The 18639-nt window shown below is 41.0% G+C and overlaps 2 protein-coding genes and 1 long non-coding RNA gene across 5 annotated transcripts in view; 2 read left to right on the top strand and 1 right to left on the bottom strand.

Moving 5' to 3' along the window:
- The first annotated feature begins 14 nt into the window (after positions 1–14).
- On the top strand, positions 15–12475 carry TSPO (translocator protein). Of its 3 annotated transcripts, none has more exons than XM_035540951.2 (4): positions 15–144; positions 7443–7643; positions 10720–10858; positions 11738–12475. In XM_035540951.2, the coding sequence occupies exons 2-4, from the start codon at positions 7456–7458 to the stop codon at positions 11909–11911; spliced, it is 501 nt and encodes a 166-aa protein (XP_035396844.1). In that variant the 5' UTR covers positions 15–144; positions 7443–7455; the 3' UTR covers positions 11912–12475. The 3 variants fall into 3 exon arrangements, with proteins under 3 accessions (XP_035396844.1, XP_050568190.1, XP_035396845.1); XM_050712233.1 differs by having other exon boundaries at positions 42–139; XM_035540952.2 differs by lacking the exon at positions 15–144 and adding an exon at positions 414–482.
- LOC118245168 (uncharacterized) lies at positions 7652–9009 on the top strand. Its single transcript, XR_004777780.1, has 2 exons — positions 7652–8419; positions 8838–9009. It is a non-coding gene; the product is annotated as an uncharacterized LOC118245168 (long non-coding RNA).
- Positions 12476–14547: 2072 nt separating the features above from the next.
- The window catches only part of TTLL12 (tubulin tyrosine ligase like 12), a 29579-nt gene continuing 25487 nt past the window's right edge, over positions 14548–18639 (bottom strand). The window contains exons 12-14 of the mRNA XM_035540947.2: positions 18490–18558; positions 16560–16698; positions 14548–15069 (exon numbers count right to left, since the gene is read on the bottom strand). Of these exons, the coding sequence (XP_035396840.1) occupies positions 14918–15069; positions 16560–16698; positions 18490–18558 (360 nt within the window). The 3' untranslated portion in view covers positions 14548–14917. The remainder of the gene's footprint in view (positions 15070–16559; positions 16699–18489; positions 18559–18639) is intronic.

Raw genomic sequence — 18639 nt, 5'->3', positions numbered from 1 at the left:
CCTCCTCCTCCTCCTCAGCCGGCCCGAGCCGAGCCGAGCCGCCCTCGGTCCCTCCTCGGGGCGGGCCCCACCGGTGGGAGGTGCAGGGGTGGCCGCCTGCCGGCACAGGAAGCAGCGGCGGGAGCGGAGCGGAGCGGAGCGGAGGTAACGACCGGGCCCGCCGGGGGGCGACCGCGGGGCCCTCGGCACTGAGGCGAGGCAGGGGGCAGTGGGGACAGAGTCGGGGGGCTCAAGGCGAGACCCCGAGGAGAGAGCGGGCTGGGAGCCCGCTGTTTGACACGGAAAATGCTGCTGCTGCCTTTTGTCCCCCAAAAAGGAGCTGAGGAGGAGGAAGCTGTTCTTTTTCTTTCTTCATCTTCTTTTTCTTCTTCTATTTTTTTCTTTGTGAGTTTTCCCGTTGTCCGCTCGGTGAATATCACTTCAGAGTGCTGTTGGGCGGCAGGTGTCCTCTTGCGGTGCCTCTCCGCTTCTTAACCGGACACGTACGTATCTTCAGGGCTGCTAGAAAGGACTTGGGTTTTTCAATTTCCAAGCAATTCTTATAAAATGGAGCAAAATGCACCATACTGACTTGAGCACTGAACAGCGAGAATATTTTTTTTTAAAAAATGAAAGTAGCCATGCAAAAGTTGCAGTTGTGCAATGACTTTGCATAGCTTAAGGTTATGAAAGAGTAGCAAGCAGCGAGTCTGACATCACTAAACAGTTTAACAAAGTAGATTGTATTAGTTTAGCAGGGCAGATGGGAAATGGATCAGAACTGCAAGACATTGTGTTGACTTTTTATTCAGGCCGATTCAAAAGGATTACGGTGGGCAGATTTTGCTTGCTTTTCTAATCTCTATCCTACATTTCTCTGTTAGATAGTCTCCTCTGTTTTTGTCAACTTCCAGGTAAAATACCTGGAAAAAAACCCTGAGTTTCTCAACAGTTAACTGAAATGCACAGGCAGCAATGCACGACTACATCCTGCTCCACATCTGCCTCTGCCTGTAACAAAAGCAGAGGTGATACCTCATGCTCAGCCAAGAGCAGGCACCCGGGCAGCAAGTTATTAGGCTGGCTAGTCTGCGGTTATACCTCAGTGAAAGCTCTCAGGGTAACCAACTGTTGCTCTCATTGCGTTCAAGCTGCACTGCAGAGCTTTGAGGCGCTGTTTCTGGCAGCTGCCCTACGAGCTCCAGAAGCCAGAGGTGCCCCTTTTGCACGAGGCCAGGGTTGCAGCTCATCCTACGTGGGCCCACTATGCCCTGGGAAGGTTCACGGTTGTGACCTTCACATCTAGGGGTTCAGAGGCAGTGCCTGGGGCAAAGTCTGGGTCCTGTAAACCACTGCGGCAGCCCAAGCCCGAGCCCACCTCCGCGGTATTGCTTCCTTTTTGGTTTGCCAGAAAGGGCGCAGACTGCTTGCAAAGCACCTGATGCTTACCAGTGTTGGTGGATCATGAACATCTGCTGCTATTAAAGCATCCCTCGTGTAGCACTTCTGCGTCATTTTACTGTGTTTAAGGAATTCCTGGCAAGCTGGCCCAGGCATCACTTAAACAAGAACTATCCAAGGGAAACTAAATTTTTTTACAGCATACACATACAGATGACAGTTTCAAAGTGGGTAGACTAACAAGAAGAATCTGCAGCAGGAGGTTAGGTAGCTAGCTGTTTGAAAGGAAAGTAGTTTTTGTCTTTCAAATACAATGCGTGCAGAGAATATTATACAAATTTACAGAGGGAAAGTTAGAAGACATTGAGCAGTATGCAGCAAATTGTCACCTGGGAAGATGGTATTCTAGCATAAGTTTCTGTTCACAGTATGTGGATCTGGTCACTTCAGTAAATCATAAATTTGCCATCCCAAAAGAAGTGTAACCTGGGTGGTAAGATCTGTTTTGTCTCTAAACCTGATACCTATATTACTCACATTGTATCCTTAAATAAATACAATCAGTTTTTTAATTTATAAATACATATTATAAACATACACTTGTTAGGCATTTATATTGTATTTATATTCTGTTATATTGTTTTATATTCTGTTTATACAATTGACTGTAGAAGTCCCTTATTTCTGAAAAACATACCCGATATTGTTCTAGCTATTACTCAAGATCAACAAAGATAAGACTGCTTTTTCTGTGATAGCCATGTTCTGCATCACAGACTGCGACAACACTTTACTTTTAGTGTCACAGTTTCCCAGGAATTAAAGCAACAACAGATCTCAAAGGTTTATCATAAATTAAACATGCACTCTTTAATTCTTCAGATAGCTATGTAAGGAAAAGCTTTACTCCACTTAAGATTTGCATGCTGCCTCTCATCCCTGGTTAGGAATATATCTGCCCCCAAAATGAGACACTATAGAGGATGGGATGGTGAGTATATATCTTAGGGGATCCCCTGTCTCCCTCCCACCCCCGTACTTTTGCAGCTTTGTCAATCCATCTCAAAACACCCAGGACCAGAAACTCCAGAGCTGCATTGGGGATTTAGCCTTGTTGAGAATTTTCCTTAGTGTTTTTAATGCAATAGCTGTGATTTAAGCCCTGTGTGATTGGGTAGCCAGCATTAAGTTGCACAAGAAGGGGATTAGTCAGAAGTTTGCCATAACAGGGATATAAAAAATGCCTTGGAGGTAGCTGGCCTTTCCCTATTTCTCCTATTCTCTCTGGCAGCGCCCAGGCTTGAGGAGGGGAAGGGACCCATCTGACTTTCAGAGACCTGCTCCCTAGCCCAGCAGAGCCTTTGGAAGCTAAGAAGTGTTCTAGTTCTTTTTTCACCAGCCTCCTCTGCCATGATGCATCTTCTGTCCCCCATTCCACACCCTGTCCTCTCTCCCTGGGCAGCCCCTTTTCCAGATAAAAGAGAGGAGGACACAGAAAGCTTCAGTTTTACTTTCTGCATGTTAACACCAACATAGAGAAACAACCTGCAAAAAGATAGAAGCCCATGAGGCAGCAAGCTGCAATATTTTTTTCCCTCCTCCTTTTTACCTGGTACTTTACTTAGCTGGAACTATCTTTTGGCAAGTCAGCTGTTTTGAATATCTAGAAAAAAATATTTTAACATTTGTAAAGCAAACTGTCCTGCTGCAGTCAGACTAGGGCTAAATCGAAAATGGGTGGGATTATGAAGAAAACGTTGGAGGGCAGAAATAAGGGGCAGAAACAGAAATAAGCAAGTTCAGTGTGTGTGGGGAGTGAAGATTTCCAGCTGTGGTGGTTTAGCAGCAGAGTTAAAATTACCTGCTGGTCACACTGCAGTTACCAATCACAGACACCCAAGTTTCTTCAGTATGAAAATCAGGGTGCGAGAGTATTGTGCAACCTGATCTCACCCTGAAGTGGGGTTGGGATATCACTGGGAAAATAGTAATTATTTGTAGGTTGTAATGCAGATGCAGCCAGAGGGGCTGTGCTGACAAGTCTGTGCCATGCAAGTTATCACTGAGTAACTTCAGGTGTTTACATGTGCTTAAAAGTCAGGACATGCCCCAAACAAAACAAATCAGTGAAGGAAAATTGTTTATCTTAATGTCTGGATATTTCCAAATGTAGTCCCTGCATATTTGTAAGCCTAGAAAACAAATGGTTGAAGGATCCCATCAGCTCCTTTCTGCCCTGTATGATCATCCCCTTCCCTGCCACCCCAGCTGATGTACAGTAACTGTGAGCTTTCCTTGGTCCCCTGATACATTTCTGCAAGCATTGGATGGCTACACTATGTGATTCCAAATAAGCTATTCTAGTTGTAACAATAATATAGTATTATTAACTAAAAACAAAACAAAACTTAGTTGCCTCATCATAGTTGATTGTAAAAACTGAGAAGGTTTTCAGTCCTAAATCTATAAGAATCAGGCTTAATTCCAATGAAGCTGAGTAGAACACTACATTAAAAGAAAGTCATGGCTGTCATGGCTGGTAATCCTTTACAAACTCTTTGACTACATTACTTTCACAAATTTTCTGGGCATTCCATAAAGGTGGCACAGATCTCATGCTGCATAGCTACCTGCACAAACGCTACAGCACTGACTGAGTGGCAGCGTGGACCCAGGTTGGGGCTGCCAAACTGCATGTGGTAAAAGGTCAAAACAGAAACTTTATTTGCACAAGCTTTTCTGAGACCAGACTGTGTCACTCAGAACCCTTCACCTTTTCCACTTTCCTCCTCTCTTTGTCACCTAACGTTGGGATTTCATACACAGCACCTTCCCTTATGTGCATCTTTCATTGCTGAATGATCTTCTGCCATTTCAGTTGCTTTGCTTGTCTGTTAAGCTTCATCCATCGAGTCTCCACTGCATCCCTTCCTTTTACTTCCTCTCACTAAAGACCTGCCGCAAGTAGCCAGAGAAAGATGGACACAGCTTCTAACAAAGTGAACAAGTTGAACAAGTGTGGCTCCCCTATTGCTTTTTATTGGAAATTGATACTAGTATTTAACTTCTGGGGAATTAAAGACAGGAACTGCCACTGCTGCTGGACAGCTGTGGTCTACTGGAGTGACCCTGCAACTGTGCTGCACGGCTTTGTTCTTCTTTCTGCTAGGTACTATACAGGAGAGAGCATTTTGCAATGCTTGGGAAGTCCTGAGAAATGCTACTAGAAAACATACCATACAAATTAGTAGTAACAGTAGTCAAAATAATAGGACACCAACATTGAATTCAAGTCAGTATGTTTAATTTCTTCACTTTTGTCTGTTCCCCTTTCCTGTTCATGCACAGCTTGATTTTTCCCTTTCTCTGCTTTGTGCCTTTACCACTTGTTTGCCTACCTGATTTTTTTCCTCATGTCACTTAATTATTTTAGCATTCTTCCTCCAACATGTACAGGGACAGACTTGCAGCTGCGTCATTTATTTACTGACTGCAGCAGAGAATTATTTTTCCAATTTGATAGCATTTAGCACTTTTGGCTAGCAGAACACTTTCAGACTTCTTTCGTTGGGGAGAAGCTGACAGAAAGAACAACACCTGACAAAGTCCAGTTGCCTAATACCTGCAGCAAACTACCCTGATATTTTTATGTCTAAATAAAGCATAAAACCCTTGGGGTCCTTGCTTATCACTTTAAAAAAAGTGCTAGTATTTGATAGCCATGCTGGAGCTGTACCAATGACCAGCACTGTACCATGTGTGTACAGAAGTAAGGCCTGGTGTTCTCTTCACAGTAAAAGCAACAGAATAAAAATTGGTGAGATCTGAGCAGCTTTCTACTTCTGACTTAACCTTTGTGAATTACTGTCTGAAGGCAACCAGAGGGAACCGTTGTGTTTGGAGCTCTTGTTCCCATTACACCTCGTTGCTCCTGCACAAAGCAATTCCCTTTTATCCCAAAGGCAGAGCCTTTGATGCTGTCAGTCTTAGCAACAAGTAGCATGCTCTGCAGCTCCTGCAGGAAAGTAACCATACAGATCTAGGTGTGAGAGAATGCATTAATTCCTTTGCTCCACTTAAGGTGCTCCCAGTAAAACAGCAGGAAGAATACACGAGGCAGAAAGTACAGCAGCAATGACTGCAGCTATGAGCTATGCAGAGGTTTTCCTCCCTTCCTTGCTGTCCATCCTCCACCCAAGACCTAACTAATGCAGTTCCAGCAGGCTAGCACATCATTCTCCCTCTTCCATTCTCCCCGGTCTTAGTTCTGTGTTTTTCTCTACAGTTTGTCTTTCACCACTTCATGCTTTTGTTCTGTTTTTGACAGTCTTACTGCTTTGGCTGCTGTCTTTTTTCATGCACTCCCACTCACTGCCCTCCTACGCTCTCCTCTGAGGCATCCTCAGAGCACAGCAGCCTATGTGCCCTTTCCTGTTTACTCCTTCCAAATTTGCTAATCCTGCATGCTTTACCAGTCCCTCTACGCTGTTCTGCCTTCAAAAATTGTTTGCTCCTATCACCAGAAATTTTCTCGATCCTTCTCAGCCTGGTTTGTGGTCCCAGCTACTGAAGTCTCCTCATTAGATCTGTGTAACCGGATGGGGAGACCCCTGAGTAAAGCAACAAAAAAGGGAGCTCTCTTGCTGTCTGAGTTCCTACCTGCTCCCCAAATAAAAATCCAGGGTATCGGCAGCCCTGTGACAATGTAACATCATGTGTGCAACATTGTATTAGTTTAAGCACACCTGTTACAAGTGGGATTTCCACTTTCCCACCTTGTCTCCCCATCCCATCAGACACAACTGTAGCAATAAACTTTTATATGTAGGCCAGGACAACTGCTGAGTCAACAGGACACTTTCCTTTGACGTGCCTCTGAAATACTGGTGGCTCTAACACTTTCTGTCCCAGGGTTTCCAGAGCCTCCCTTTCCCTGTTGCTTCCCTAGCCTCTTGCCATCTTAGGATCCCTTCCTGCCATCCGTCCCTGCTGCCTAACAGATTAACAGGAATTGAGTGTATTTGACCACTGTACATTTGAAAAATGATGTGCTTTGGTTCTGTCCTTTTTATAATCCTCTCATCTATTTGCATTTCAACTAGCTAAACACAGATCTTTTGTAGCAATTGACTTCTTGCCAGACAACTTGTGATGAAGCTTTTCCCTGCCTACTTCCTTACTCTTTCTGTTGCTGCCTGTACTCCAACTAAAGCAGCTCAGCCTGCCGGAACAAGGCCTTGCTTCATGTTACTTCTGTAGGCAAATTTAATCCAGTATACTTTATGGGCTTTAGCAGCTGAGATAGCTGCAACTGATTGCCTGTGTTTTGAAGAAGCCCCATTTAGCCACTAAGATCTCCATCCTTGTTCAGCAAAACATCATTTAAGTGCTTGTTTTCTCCTTGTCCTCCCTAGTGCATGTTTTCTGAGCAGCTTCTCAAGTGTCTGCTACTTACCACACCCATCTTACTAGCCCCTGAGCATCCTCAGCACCCTTAGAGGCTAAAAATGTAACAGTGTATAAAATTATTTTGCTTGAGCACAGGCAAGCACACACTTTATCCACTTCATCACTTTCAACTGCACCATTCCAGTAAGTGAATGAACTTTGGGGTAAATACAAAAATAAAAGTTTTTGGGCATTTTTTTTTTCCCAAGTGTACTTAATATGATATCAAACTGCATTATTCTTCTGGCATAATTATTCTCACCCATGAATGAGTACGTAGGTAAAATTCAGCAGTCTTATATTCAGCAGTCTTACTGCACAAAGTTAAGGGGAAAGCAAAGGCTCAAAAAAAAAAAAAATCAACCAACCAACCAAAAAAAAAACCACCAAAAAACACCAGAATGTGAATGATAGATTCCTATATGTAGGTGAGTATTGTCCAGTGAAGCTGATAAAAGATCCATTTATTTCAGCTGCACTCTTTCTGAGTGACAAGGCAAGGCTGGGGATCAGATCCTACATGTGTATATTTTTAAAATCTACTTAAAATTGAATAGTTTCACAGTTTCATTTTAAGGTTGCTCTGCTAATCAACTTGTTTGGGTTTGTTTCAGAATCACTGTCTCGATGGAAGTGGTACCAGCCTGGGCCCCCGCAGTGGGCTTCACACTCTTGCCCCATGCAGGAGGATTTTTAGGAAGCACAATAACCAAAAAGGAAATCCCGGTGTGGTATGAATCTCTGCAGAAGCCATCCTGGCATCCACCTAACTGGGTGTTTGCTCCTGTTTGGGGAACTCTCTATACATCTATGGGGTATGTTTTTCACATTGTATCAACACACTTAGCTGATCTTCAAGTTGTTGTTTTTTTTTTTTTTTTTATAATGCTAGACCAGAAAACTATTATTGTATTCCTGTAGCTGTATGTTTGTAAGAAACTGTGTCAAGCTACCTGTGTAACAGGTAAGAACATGTTTGGGGAGTTGTGTGTGGGTTTGATAGGATATTTTGAAGTATCCACTTCAAAAGCAGGAGTTTGAAAAGCTGTCATTAATTTGCTTTCCTTATTCATTCTGAGGGGAAGACCTGCCAAGCTGGCAGCAATAGAGTGAGGAAGCTCTGGGATTTCTTCTAAGCATGTCCTTCAGTAGCTTCAGGAAAATGAAAAAAGGATAGAACTGTTCTAACAGAGCTCAATTAAAAGAAAACAAAATCAAAACTAACATACATGTCCTTTCAAATAAAACTGGCGGGCTGTTAAACTATAGATGTCAGAAACCCTCTGCTGCCTCTTTATTTAACTGGTTTAAAATACTAGACAGCAAAGCAATTACTGTCAAACGAACAGGAAAGCATGAGGCCAAATACCATTCCCACAGGTACTGTAAATGTTTAATACTATATTTTGGCAGCTGTTACTTTTAATAAGATGTAGCAAAAATATTTATAGAAGTAGATTGTCTCAGGAGATTGTTTGGGCAGCTTTGTCACTTCTCACAGACTGCTCCAGAAGCTGTCCACCCAACAAAGCATGGTTTTATGTTAACTCTGCTCAGGAGCTTCGGCAGAGGCTGGTGCAGCCAGCAAATAGTAAGTGATGCTCTGTGTTCCTTCTGCACTTGTTCATTAAGAACTAGCTATGATCCAAGACTCAACATTTTTTTCCCCTAGCTATCAAATATGCGTTGTTGTTAAACCCACAGTATTAATTTTTAGGCTATAATATGCCTTTTATAGTTTACCTCTCTCATTTCTTCCATCATGTCAATGAATTTTAAGTGATTTCTATCTTGTATATAGCACTGGCTTAACTATATGAAGTTTCAAAGAAACCAAATCTTTTCCAATATTATGTGGCATTTTCGACAACCTGCAGGATAACTACAACACCTGTTGCAAAACACAGCAATGATCCAGTGTCTGAAAATGTACCTGAATGTTAAATTGGCACTCTTACAGAGGTTTCTTTGTTTTGTTTTTTAATTGCTCTTTTCTCTTGTATATTCAGAGAGTTAATATTTGAATCAGAACATTACTGTCCTGGGGATAAAAAAGAAACAAGAAAAAACTCACTTTCCCATGAAGGGCCTTCTTCAAGTTGACTGCACAGTTCATAAGCCTGTTTCCTGATTTCTCATCACTAAATCTGGACACCAAATTAAATCTTTTAAAAATCCTGATTGTGACAGTTTATCAGCTTACTTTGAAAGTAAGTAAGAAGCAGTATATTCTGAGATATATAGTACACAACCGAGACCATCAATCTAACTCAGTGAAAAGGCATATTTATTGTCAGGCATTTTTTTCTGTAATCTGTCCTGCACACACATTCCTTGGAACAATCAAGACTCCTAGTTCCTTTAGTTATTTCTTGCTTTTAGTTAGAATCTCTTGAATATATTAAAAGCAAGATTTAATAAGCTTCCATGCTTTTCTTTGATGTTTAGTTCCCAAATAAATTTGTGCATAATGACCTTTGCCTTTAGTGAAAGTTAGATGTATCAACAACTCTTAAGTCCACACTGTAGCTCTGTTAAGTCACTTAGAAACTGACTTGGGTCCTGATGCCTTTTACAAAGAGAAACCGTTAAGTTTCTCATTCTTCTCTCCCAAAAAGAATATATTTTTTAAATATTCTCTGTAGTCAAACTGCCAGGATACCAGAGTTGCATTGTTCAGTTTTTATGAAAGAAGTGGTCAAGAAGCAAGCTGGGATCACCAACTTGGTCAGACCCAAAATACCCTTATTATATGACCTACATACGAACACTCCTACAAGTGTTTGTCTGCTCCTTAAGGAAATAACACTTAGGAGTTGGTATCCATCTTTGCTCCGCTACCAGTAGAAATTACATGAGCCCCCTGCTGTCCAGTGAAGTGCACAGTCCAGTTCACATGCCTACCAGACTCCTACCAAGATGGACTGTATTCAGTTTTTAATTCTGAAACAAGTATAATTTGAGGTGTTGGCATTTTGTCCATGGGACTCTTGTCTCTTGGAATGGTTCTGCAGTCATGTGTATTGAAATGTCTAATGGGAAAGTCAAAAGAGCAAAAAAAGAGTCTTGGATGATGCGTACTCCTTTTTCTAATCTGTCGCCTTCCATGCAAAACTAAGTCTTACATTGGCCAGTCTCACAAATCTCAAGAATTCTTGTCTTTGGCAGCTTACACTGTGGAATCTTTCCAGTGAACTGCTTTTGAGTAGCATTAAGATGGCTTGTACAAAATCTTGAGAACATTTTTGGAAGATCTTTCAATAGGTGGGGTCCCACAGAGAAGGAGGGTGCTAGATGCTCCTTGCAGTTCTTTCAACAGAAGTCCTAAAATCTTTGTTCTTCCCATCTTTGTACCTCCCTGCCCCTCACCATCCCTTCTGAAACATGACTGAGGGTTCATTCTTTGCTCAAACACCATCCACCACCCATGCTTGTGTTCCTCATTTTGTCCATTCCCACCTCAATTCCTACTTCTCCTGTATTCATCTATTTAAAAAGCTTTCTTTTAAACTACAATATTTTTAAAACATCATCTCCCAGTATTGATTTTTTTCCTCCTACTCAGAGACTTACCTTTTATCTTCAAGTCTTAGACTTGCTTCCATTTCAACACAGCATTCTCTTTTAAGACTGAAATGCAGTAGGTCATCTGCTCCTCCATACCTAGAAATGAGAACTCTGGCAGAACAGTGGAATTTTTCCTCCCTCCATCTTGCTGTCTGCAACAGATGATCAAACCTGTGCAGTCATTTATTCTGTCAAGTAGTGCCTGGGTATCTACTTTTCCAAATTAATTTAGTTTCTGACACTGAAGTAATTTGATTTGATTAAGAATATGTGGTTGCTTTCTAACCGGTGTATTGAATTACCCCTTACATTTGCGTTTTTCAGATACAGCTCTTACCTGGTATGGAAGGAATTGGGAGGCTTCAATGAAAAGTCAGTGGTTCCTCTGGGCCTGTATGCAGGGCAGCTGGCATTAAACTGGGCGTGGACTCCAATATTTTTTAGAGCTCACAAAATGGGATGGGTAAGTGGATAAGTAAGCCTCTTCAGTATACAATTCTGCAGTCACTTGCAATGTGCTAAAACACAAGTGGTTATAATTTTGTCTCCCTGAAACTGAACCTGATTTGTGTAATCAGTATAGAATACAGCTTGCAGAAGTTTTTCTTTATGCATGCTAACAGCCACCTGTGAGAATTTATGTATCTACAGCACCCGTGAATGTTTAGATTTCACGTAGCTCTTTCTGCCACCCTTTGATAAGAGCTTTCTGTGACTTGAAAATGTAAACATTTATGCCTTAGTAAAATTCCTAGCTATCTCTTTGGCAAACAGCAGTGATAAGAAGTTTATCATTACTCACGTAATCAGCATCCGTTTTAGATCAGACTAATTTTCTGCTGTCTGAAGAGGAACAGCTTGCCTCAAAAATAATTAGTAGTTTTTATTATTTGCCTGGTTTCCTAAATAAACAAGCAACATTATAATAACAGAACACTTTGCAACCCATCATTAATTTGATCTTATGACATCTCTTTTGGGAAGCATTTATAACAGAAAAGCACCGGGTGAGTTTACTTGCTCAAAGTCACACTGGGTTTCTACTCAATGTAGCACTTCCTGCTACCAAAAAAGAAAAATAAATAAAAAATAGGGTATATATAGGTGAGAAGGATTTTTATCTGCTCCCAGATGCTTTGCCCTTTCTTCTGACTGTTATGAGTCAGTTCACCTCATAACTCAGAAGAAATCTTTTTTGCTAGCTAGTTTCTGAGAAGAAATAAGCAACAGAGACATACATCAAGTGTCAGAGCTAACTGGGAAGAGCCAGACAAGTATCTTGACTATCTAGTCAAGAAAATGCAAAAGTAAAACAACACTAACCACCTTCCTGGTGTTTCAGGGGCTGGTGACTCTCCTGCTCACAACTGGTACAGCAACAGCTACAACTGCTTCCTGGTATAACATCAACAAAACAGCGGCTTATTTGATGGTTCCTTATTTAGCTTGGCTAACCATGGCTTCTGCACTCAATTACTGTATCTGGAAAGACAACTGTGACAAGAAATCTGAATAAACAGCTTTTAGCCAAAAATATTTTTCCTTAAGAATTTTCTAAAGAAAATTATGACTTTTTTTTAGCTAAACTACTTACACCATTACTATTTGCTAATTACAGTTTGATAACAGCAGTCCTTGTTTGAAACAAATGTGTCTTAGCTGGGTAAGTCACACAGGAGTTTTATAGTAAGTTATATGATAGTGCTGACTGAAAGGTACTAGTTTTCAATATCGTATTACATTTTATAAGACAGCAGCATTTTAACTGTTACCAGAAATAAGCACAAATTGCAACCTCACTACATTCAGATGAAGAAATCCAGCTGCATATAAATACAGCTTCCAGAAAGCTGTTCCAAACAGTTGCAGCCATAATTGTGACCTGAGTCTTTCATGTGTACCACTATAGAGTGTTTTAGTGTTGTGAAGTGTCTCACTACAGCTGCCAGATATTTGTCCTGTAATCATTGTACTCTGCAAGTATTTGAGACCAAATCTTTTTCACAATTTGTGCCTTGACACTTTGGAGCATTGTACAGCCTAGGTGTCAGCTAAATGTATTAAACTACATGTAAACTTACTTTGTTCCTCTGTTTTTATTGTTTCTGAACAAAAAAAATACTGAAGACAACAGGATGCTGTAGCCCCAAAGATGGCCCCTTCCTTTCTTCCGAACATTGTAATGGGCAAACAAAACAGCAAATTCAAAGCACCTGAATTTGAAACCAAGAGCACTCAAATATTCAGCAGCTCTCTGCACACACCTCTGGCATCACCAGCAGCACTGGCCAAAAAGCACCAACGTACTCCATGTGGACTCCTCAAGTGTGCAGCCAGTTCACCATTAGACCTTCAAGGTGAAACGGGCAGCCAGGTCATAAGTGGGTTTGCTGCTTTGTAAGGCGCTACACACACAAGCACTGAAGGTACTACTACTTGCAACCTCTCATTTTAGCTTCTTGGAAATGCAAACAAGGGTTTCTCCTCTTCAGAGTTATGATATAGTAAGATCTGGAATGCTTAGTTCAACTAGTTGCTTCCTACAAGGCAAAGAATCTTTTATCTAAAGCAGAACAGATTATTTTTGCCCACAGCTTGTGGCCCAACTGCAGAAATCTCCATAGTTTTCGTAGGTCATTCTTTTGGTTTGATAAGCATGCTGTTACTTTCCCCTTTGAGATGAGGGAAACCTTCCCCTCCACTCTAGATCCACAGTCACTTTGTTACTTGTTCTCAAGTACTTTGAAGGCAGAAAGTGCCCTTTGCTTTCCTACAAGTCACAAATACATCTGCTGAGCACCACTGCATGTCCCCTTAGATCCAGTCTCAAGCACCTATTTCTATATTCTATGCCACAGCCAAACTATCATATGCATTGAAAGTAGTCACACCATCTATGATAAAGAAACAAATGTGATTAAACACTCCACCTAAGTCAGGAGTTCAAAGAAGTTCTAACTGGTGAACTGCAGACTTTAATATGGCTGTCAGCACCAACTGTGTCTGACCGATGCAGCTCTTCTTTCTGCCCCACCTACGAAGTGACAATCTTTGCAAGACAGATGGTTTATTTCTCTAGTCTATGTTCCAGTCAGTAAAAAGAAGTAGCTTTCTGAAGAAGAGCACCCTGAAATAGCCTAGGAAATCTTTCCCTTCCTGATCACAAGGGATAGTTCATTTGATAGCAAAACTTGAAGTAAGGTTTCGAACACTTGTACAATTTTATAATTGTACTTCGCACTCAGATTCCAATGGCTGCAGCTAGCTAAGAATATACTACCCACATAACTTATACTCCATGGTGGACAGAACACCTTTTGCAACTTGTCCATACATAAAGCAACATAATACAGCCTAAAATTGCTAATTTCAGCTAGTTACCCTGATCTGAAGGGGGAAGAGAGGTCAGGAATGATTAATTTGAAATTGACACCTCACTCCCAAACATCTGTCTTAGGGTCTTAACTTGAAACTCCAAAGACTGCTTGGTCCTCTAGCAGTTTCTTGGATCCATTTCCTTTCCTCAGGCTTTTTTTTTTGTTGCTGCTCTAGACACAACATCCCTCTCACTTCCTGCCTTCATCCCTTCTCACAAGTCTAGTTTTTCTTTAAGGGGCAGGCTGACAACCATGCAATACGGGGTTCCTAATTTTTATTTTTTTAAATCAAGAATGGGAAGAGCCATCAAATATTCCATCTCATTACCTTGTTAGTCCACTTCACTGAAATACCATATTATTCTCCCATGAGAAAGTATCATCCTTCTGTCCTTAGATATTTCAAGTAAATATTTCAAGTAAATTAGTCTATCCCACTCTTTAAAGATACTTCAGCTTTGTTTAGCAAGACAGAAATGAGATGCCTAACAGTTAACAGATTTGTCTCACTTCATAGGATTTGCATTCATATCAAAGAACTCAGAACTAACACAGTCTATTAACTTCATGCACAGATGTCAGCAGGTGTTCACCAGCTTCATCACCTTCAACTGATTCCCCCCTCCTTCAATCAAGCTTCATATATTTGATTTTCCCTGAATTTCCCACATGCAACTTTAAAATAAGTTGTTTCACCTCAGTCTGTGGACATAAACATTTTAGATCTTTGTATAAGAGAGGAGTGGCTAGGGAAGATATGCAAACTCCAACATGATTCAGTAAATTATAATTTTAATGTTGACACAGGGAACTTATGCAATGTTTCCCAGCAAGCAAACAAGAGATTAGGCTACCTGAGAAACAAGTCAATTGCTCCAGTTAAAGTCCTGTTTTGAGGTCTCCCATATTCAATAAACAAGATATTTGGTCAACACAAGCTGGTGATTTATAGGATTAAGCAAGACAAGGAAAATGCAGACAAAATAATCATTGGTACAGTAAACAGTATATGCATATTCTTCTGATACAAGATTTTCTCCTGGGTTACTAATACAGGAAAACAATTGCATCAACAGCTCACAGAACTGAAATTTAAATATTGCTGTTAAGCAGATCTGTGAAGGAAAGAGTCAAGTGTCTTGTGGCTAGACAATACGTGTCACATGGCAGTTTTTTGTTTCATCCAGAAATAGGGTGCTGAACACATCATTAAAAAAGGTAGGGTGGTATTTGCAGGCTCTATCACAGTCAGGATTAAAGTTCACCTCCAGAATCTGAGGCTGCATAATTCTCTTCCCTGTGAAGGGGAACACAAACATTGCCTTTTAATACATGCTATAAAGAGTTCCTGAATCATCACCTGTTGTTAAGAAAGAGATTACAGAAAATGGCTAGAAAAAAGCATCTTTTGTGACACAAAATGTCAGGGCTTTTTGTTTCAGTGGGTTTGGGCTTTTTGTTTTGCTTTTATTTGTTTTTGTAAGAAGAAAAGTCTGTTACACCATGGTTATCCAGAGGACAGTTACTCAATGGATTCTGCAATCACTGTGCTAATCCAATGCCTCACTTAGGATGAATATGCAGCAATGTAATGGAATCTCTTCACAGTCCTGTTGCTTTACCCTCCAGCCACCCCCACCTGCCTCGTCATCTCAGCTCCTAGGAGGAAAGTGGGAAGTTTAATTTTCTCTTACAACTTAATCAGTGCAGTTCAGAGAGTTGGGAATCAAATGCATTCTGTGCAAAGAGAAACAAAGAATTTTACTTCCTGTCTGGTGCTGAAATCATAAGTGGGGGTACAACCTTCTGCTGTGTAGGTAAGCCATGCTTTGCTCTGCACAGCAGCAACCTGTCCATAGGCTCCTAACAGCATCACTGCTGTGACTTTGGCACCCATGCCCCCAACTTCCAAAGGCTATGGCCCTACACAACTCGTGTTCAGACATTGCTGTAATGTGAGGTTGGTCCGTAGAAGGACCACAGTCCCTTTCCCAGAATTAGTGATACTGTTAGGTTCTTTGCCTTTCCCATTTAAGAGGGCTCTTGGACAAGTAACCATTCAATTGAGAGAGCATTCAACGTGGATTGAGCAGACCCAAATTCAAGCCCTTGCTCCACCTGATCTGAACAGGAAAGACTCTTCTCTGCTTGTGTCCTGGAAATTCAGTTCTCTTTAATCATCCCCGGCAGTCAATTTTGCGTTCACAGAATATCCCAAGTTGGAAGGGACCAACAAGGATCATGGAGTCCAACTCCTGGCTCTACAGGACCAACCCAAAACCAGACCCTATGTCTGAGAGAGTTGTCCAAACACTTCTTGAACTACAGCAAGCTCAGGGCTGTGACCACTGCCCTGGGGAGCCTGTTCCAGTGCTGACCACCCTCTTGGTGAAGACAGGAAGAGGTCTCTAAGGATTTCATACAGAGATCTATTTCAGGCATTCTCCCATAATAAATGGGAAAGAAAACTTGTCACTGTCAGAGGGACTAGACTGCAGTACAGCTGCATTCAAGCAAAAACAAACCCAGAGAGTGGAAGTAGCAGGGGCACAAGGGAGGTATGGATTCAGCAAACACATTTAGCAACTTCCCCATTATTACAGTTAACCAACGCAGCAGCTTCTAACACCATAAACCTGCAGCTCCAGATATGCTTTTATGTCGGTGGGAGGCACAGAGCACACAGCTCACACTGCTTAAAAAACAGTCAGAATTCAGACAGAGAAAACAAAGTTCTGACAAGGTTCACAAATAAGAATTCAGCATTCAAAGAAATGAACTTCTCACCATCTCTGCTTGTGTCCCATTTAAGCATTAAGTCAATTGCATATATTGCTCTTGATGATGGATAATCACAGATGCCAAGAGGTGCAGGTTTAGCTGAAGCAACTTCGAACAACTCAGCAAATGCCTTAAAAATATTTGCCTAATGACAGAGAAAGGTCTCATAATGAGAAGCGAAGTTCCATAAAGGTAATAAAACCTTTTAATTACACTAGCCAACAGACAAAAATCTACACAGCATTGACTTCAAAACATACATTTAGACAAAGACCAACACAACGGAAGTACGAAGAACCTGGCAGACATCTATGACCTTTTTCTGGGAGAAAATAAGTACGACAGAAATCTTAATAACAGTGCATTTAGTATTAGAATTAACCTTCTTTTCAGGCATTATGTACACTATTACACTTTTATGTAGATGAAGGCAGAGAGAGAAGCCAGGAGAGTTCTATGAACACCAGCAGTACAGTTCTGAAATTATTTTTTTCTTGCCAATTGATTTGTATTCTAGCTTAGTTTTGTTCTGCAAAGAAAAGTCTTCTACCCACTTACACCTGCATCTAGAAACGGTGTTGTGTGTATACACACTCACACTGTGTGCACCGCACTGGTATTTCCAGAAACCATCAGCCAATGTGGAAATGCAATAAAACAAGAACATACAGGCATGATTTTTAGCATGGATTCTATACTGCAGTGAATCATTCATTCTGCAAACGGATAGAGTAATAGAATGGCTCGGGTTGGAAGGGACCTTAAAGACCATCTGGTTCCAACCCCCCCCTGCCATGGGCAAGGACACCACCCACCAGACCAGATTGCCCAAAGCCCCATCCAACCTGGCCTTGAACATCTCCTGGGATGGGGCATCCATAGCTTCTCTGGGCAACCTGTTCCAGTGCCTCACAACCCTCTGAGTGAAGAATTTTCTCCTAACCTCTAATCTAAAATCTCCCCAATAATACTTTATGTTCTGCACAAAGCACTCCTTTGGGTAGCCTGCAGCATCTTTTTCTTTGATCTCCCTCTTTCACTCCTAGCAGTCTCTTCCAGGCTACTTCAAACCTAACGCTGCAAAACCTGTCATAATTTGAGTATCTTTAGTTGGATATGAGGTTCTAGGTAAAACCAATGTAAATTATTTTTATGCAAATCAACCCACAGGTAGGTAATTTATTCACTTTTGTGAATAATTTTTTTGTGAATAAGTTATTCACTGTGCACTGCACAGCAAGTTAACGTGAAAATTTACAGGGAAATCTTTAGATCTGCAGCTCTGCTTAGGATAGGTAGGCCAAAACCCATGATGCCATTTAACTGATTTAGGAGATTAATTTTGTACTTGTTTTGACAGCCCCTTATGTCATAAAGCCCTTTGGAACAAAGGGAGCAAGAGCCTGAATACTTCATGGTTTCAACTTTTCAGATTCAGAGTTAATAACCTACTGAAACAGAAGGTACTAAAAGCTTTGAAAACTTTACCAGAGTCACAATAAGCAACAGCTATTAATTGCAACACACTTCATACTCTGTATACAAAAAGGAAGGGAATTCCAATACTAAAATCTTCACAACCATGGGTTTAGATAATCGGCATCCTTCTTCAAAAGACATTAAACTCACAAGAAAAAAGATCGTGCTCCCAGGATCCTGGTGTTAAACAGGACTGGCTTTATTACTAAGTCCAGTACACAGAATTCTTGTAATGTGACTATGAAATAAAATTCTCAAGTGCTAACGATAGACTAATTCAGACTGAAACATTTTAAGTTAAAAAATGTTTCTAAAGTAAAGGTTAACATTTGCTGTCCTTTGTGAAGCTGGTTGACTAAGTTTTGTAAGGGGAAAAACTAACTTTTGGAAAAGCTAATTTACTAAATAAAAAAGGATTCACAAATGTTTACACAACAAAGATGAATTGCTGACTTACTTGTACTGTTGTCCATGGATATTCAGGATACTGTTTTTCAAACAGAGGAATAAATTCTTCACAATGTACCTAAAACAGTTTAGCAACATTATATATTGCTTTGGTTGGGAATGACTGAGCAATCAGGTAACAAAAACAGAAAACCAATTT

Source organism: Cygnus atratus, chromosome 1 (genome assembly GCF_013377495.2).
Source record: "Cygnus atratus isolate AKBS03 ecotype Queensland, Australia chromosome 1, CAtr_DNAZoo_HiC_assembly, whole genome shotgun sequence".
Lineage (NCBI taxonomy): Eukaryota > Metazoa > Chordata > Aves > Anseriformes > Anatidae > Cygnus > Cygnus atratus.
This window is presented reverse-complemented; position numbering and strand designations above follow the sequence as displayed.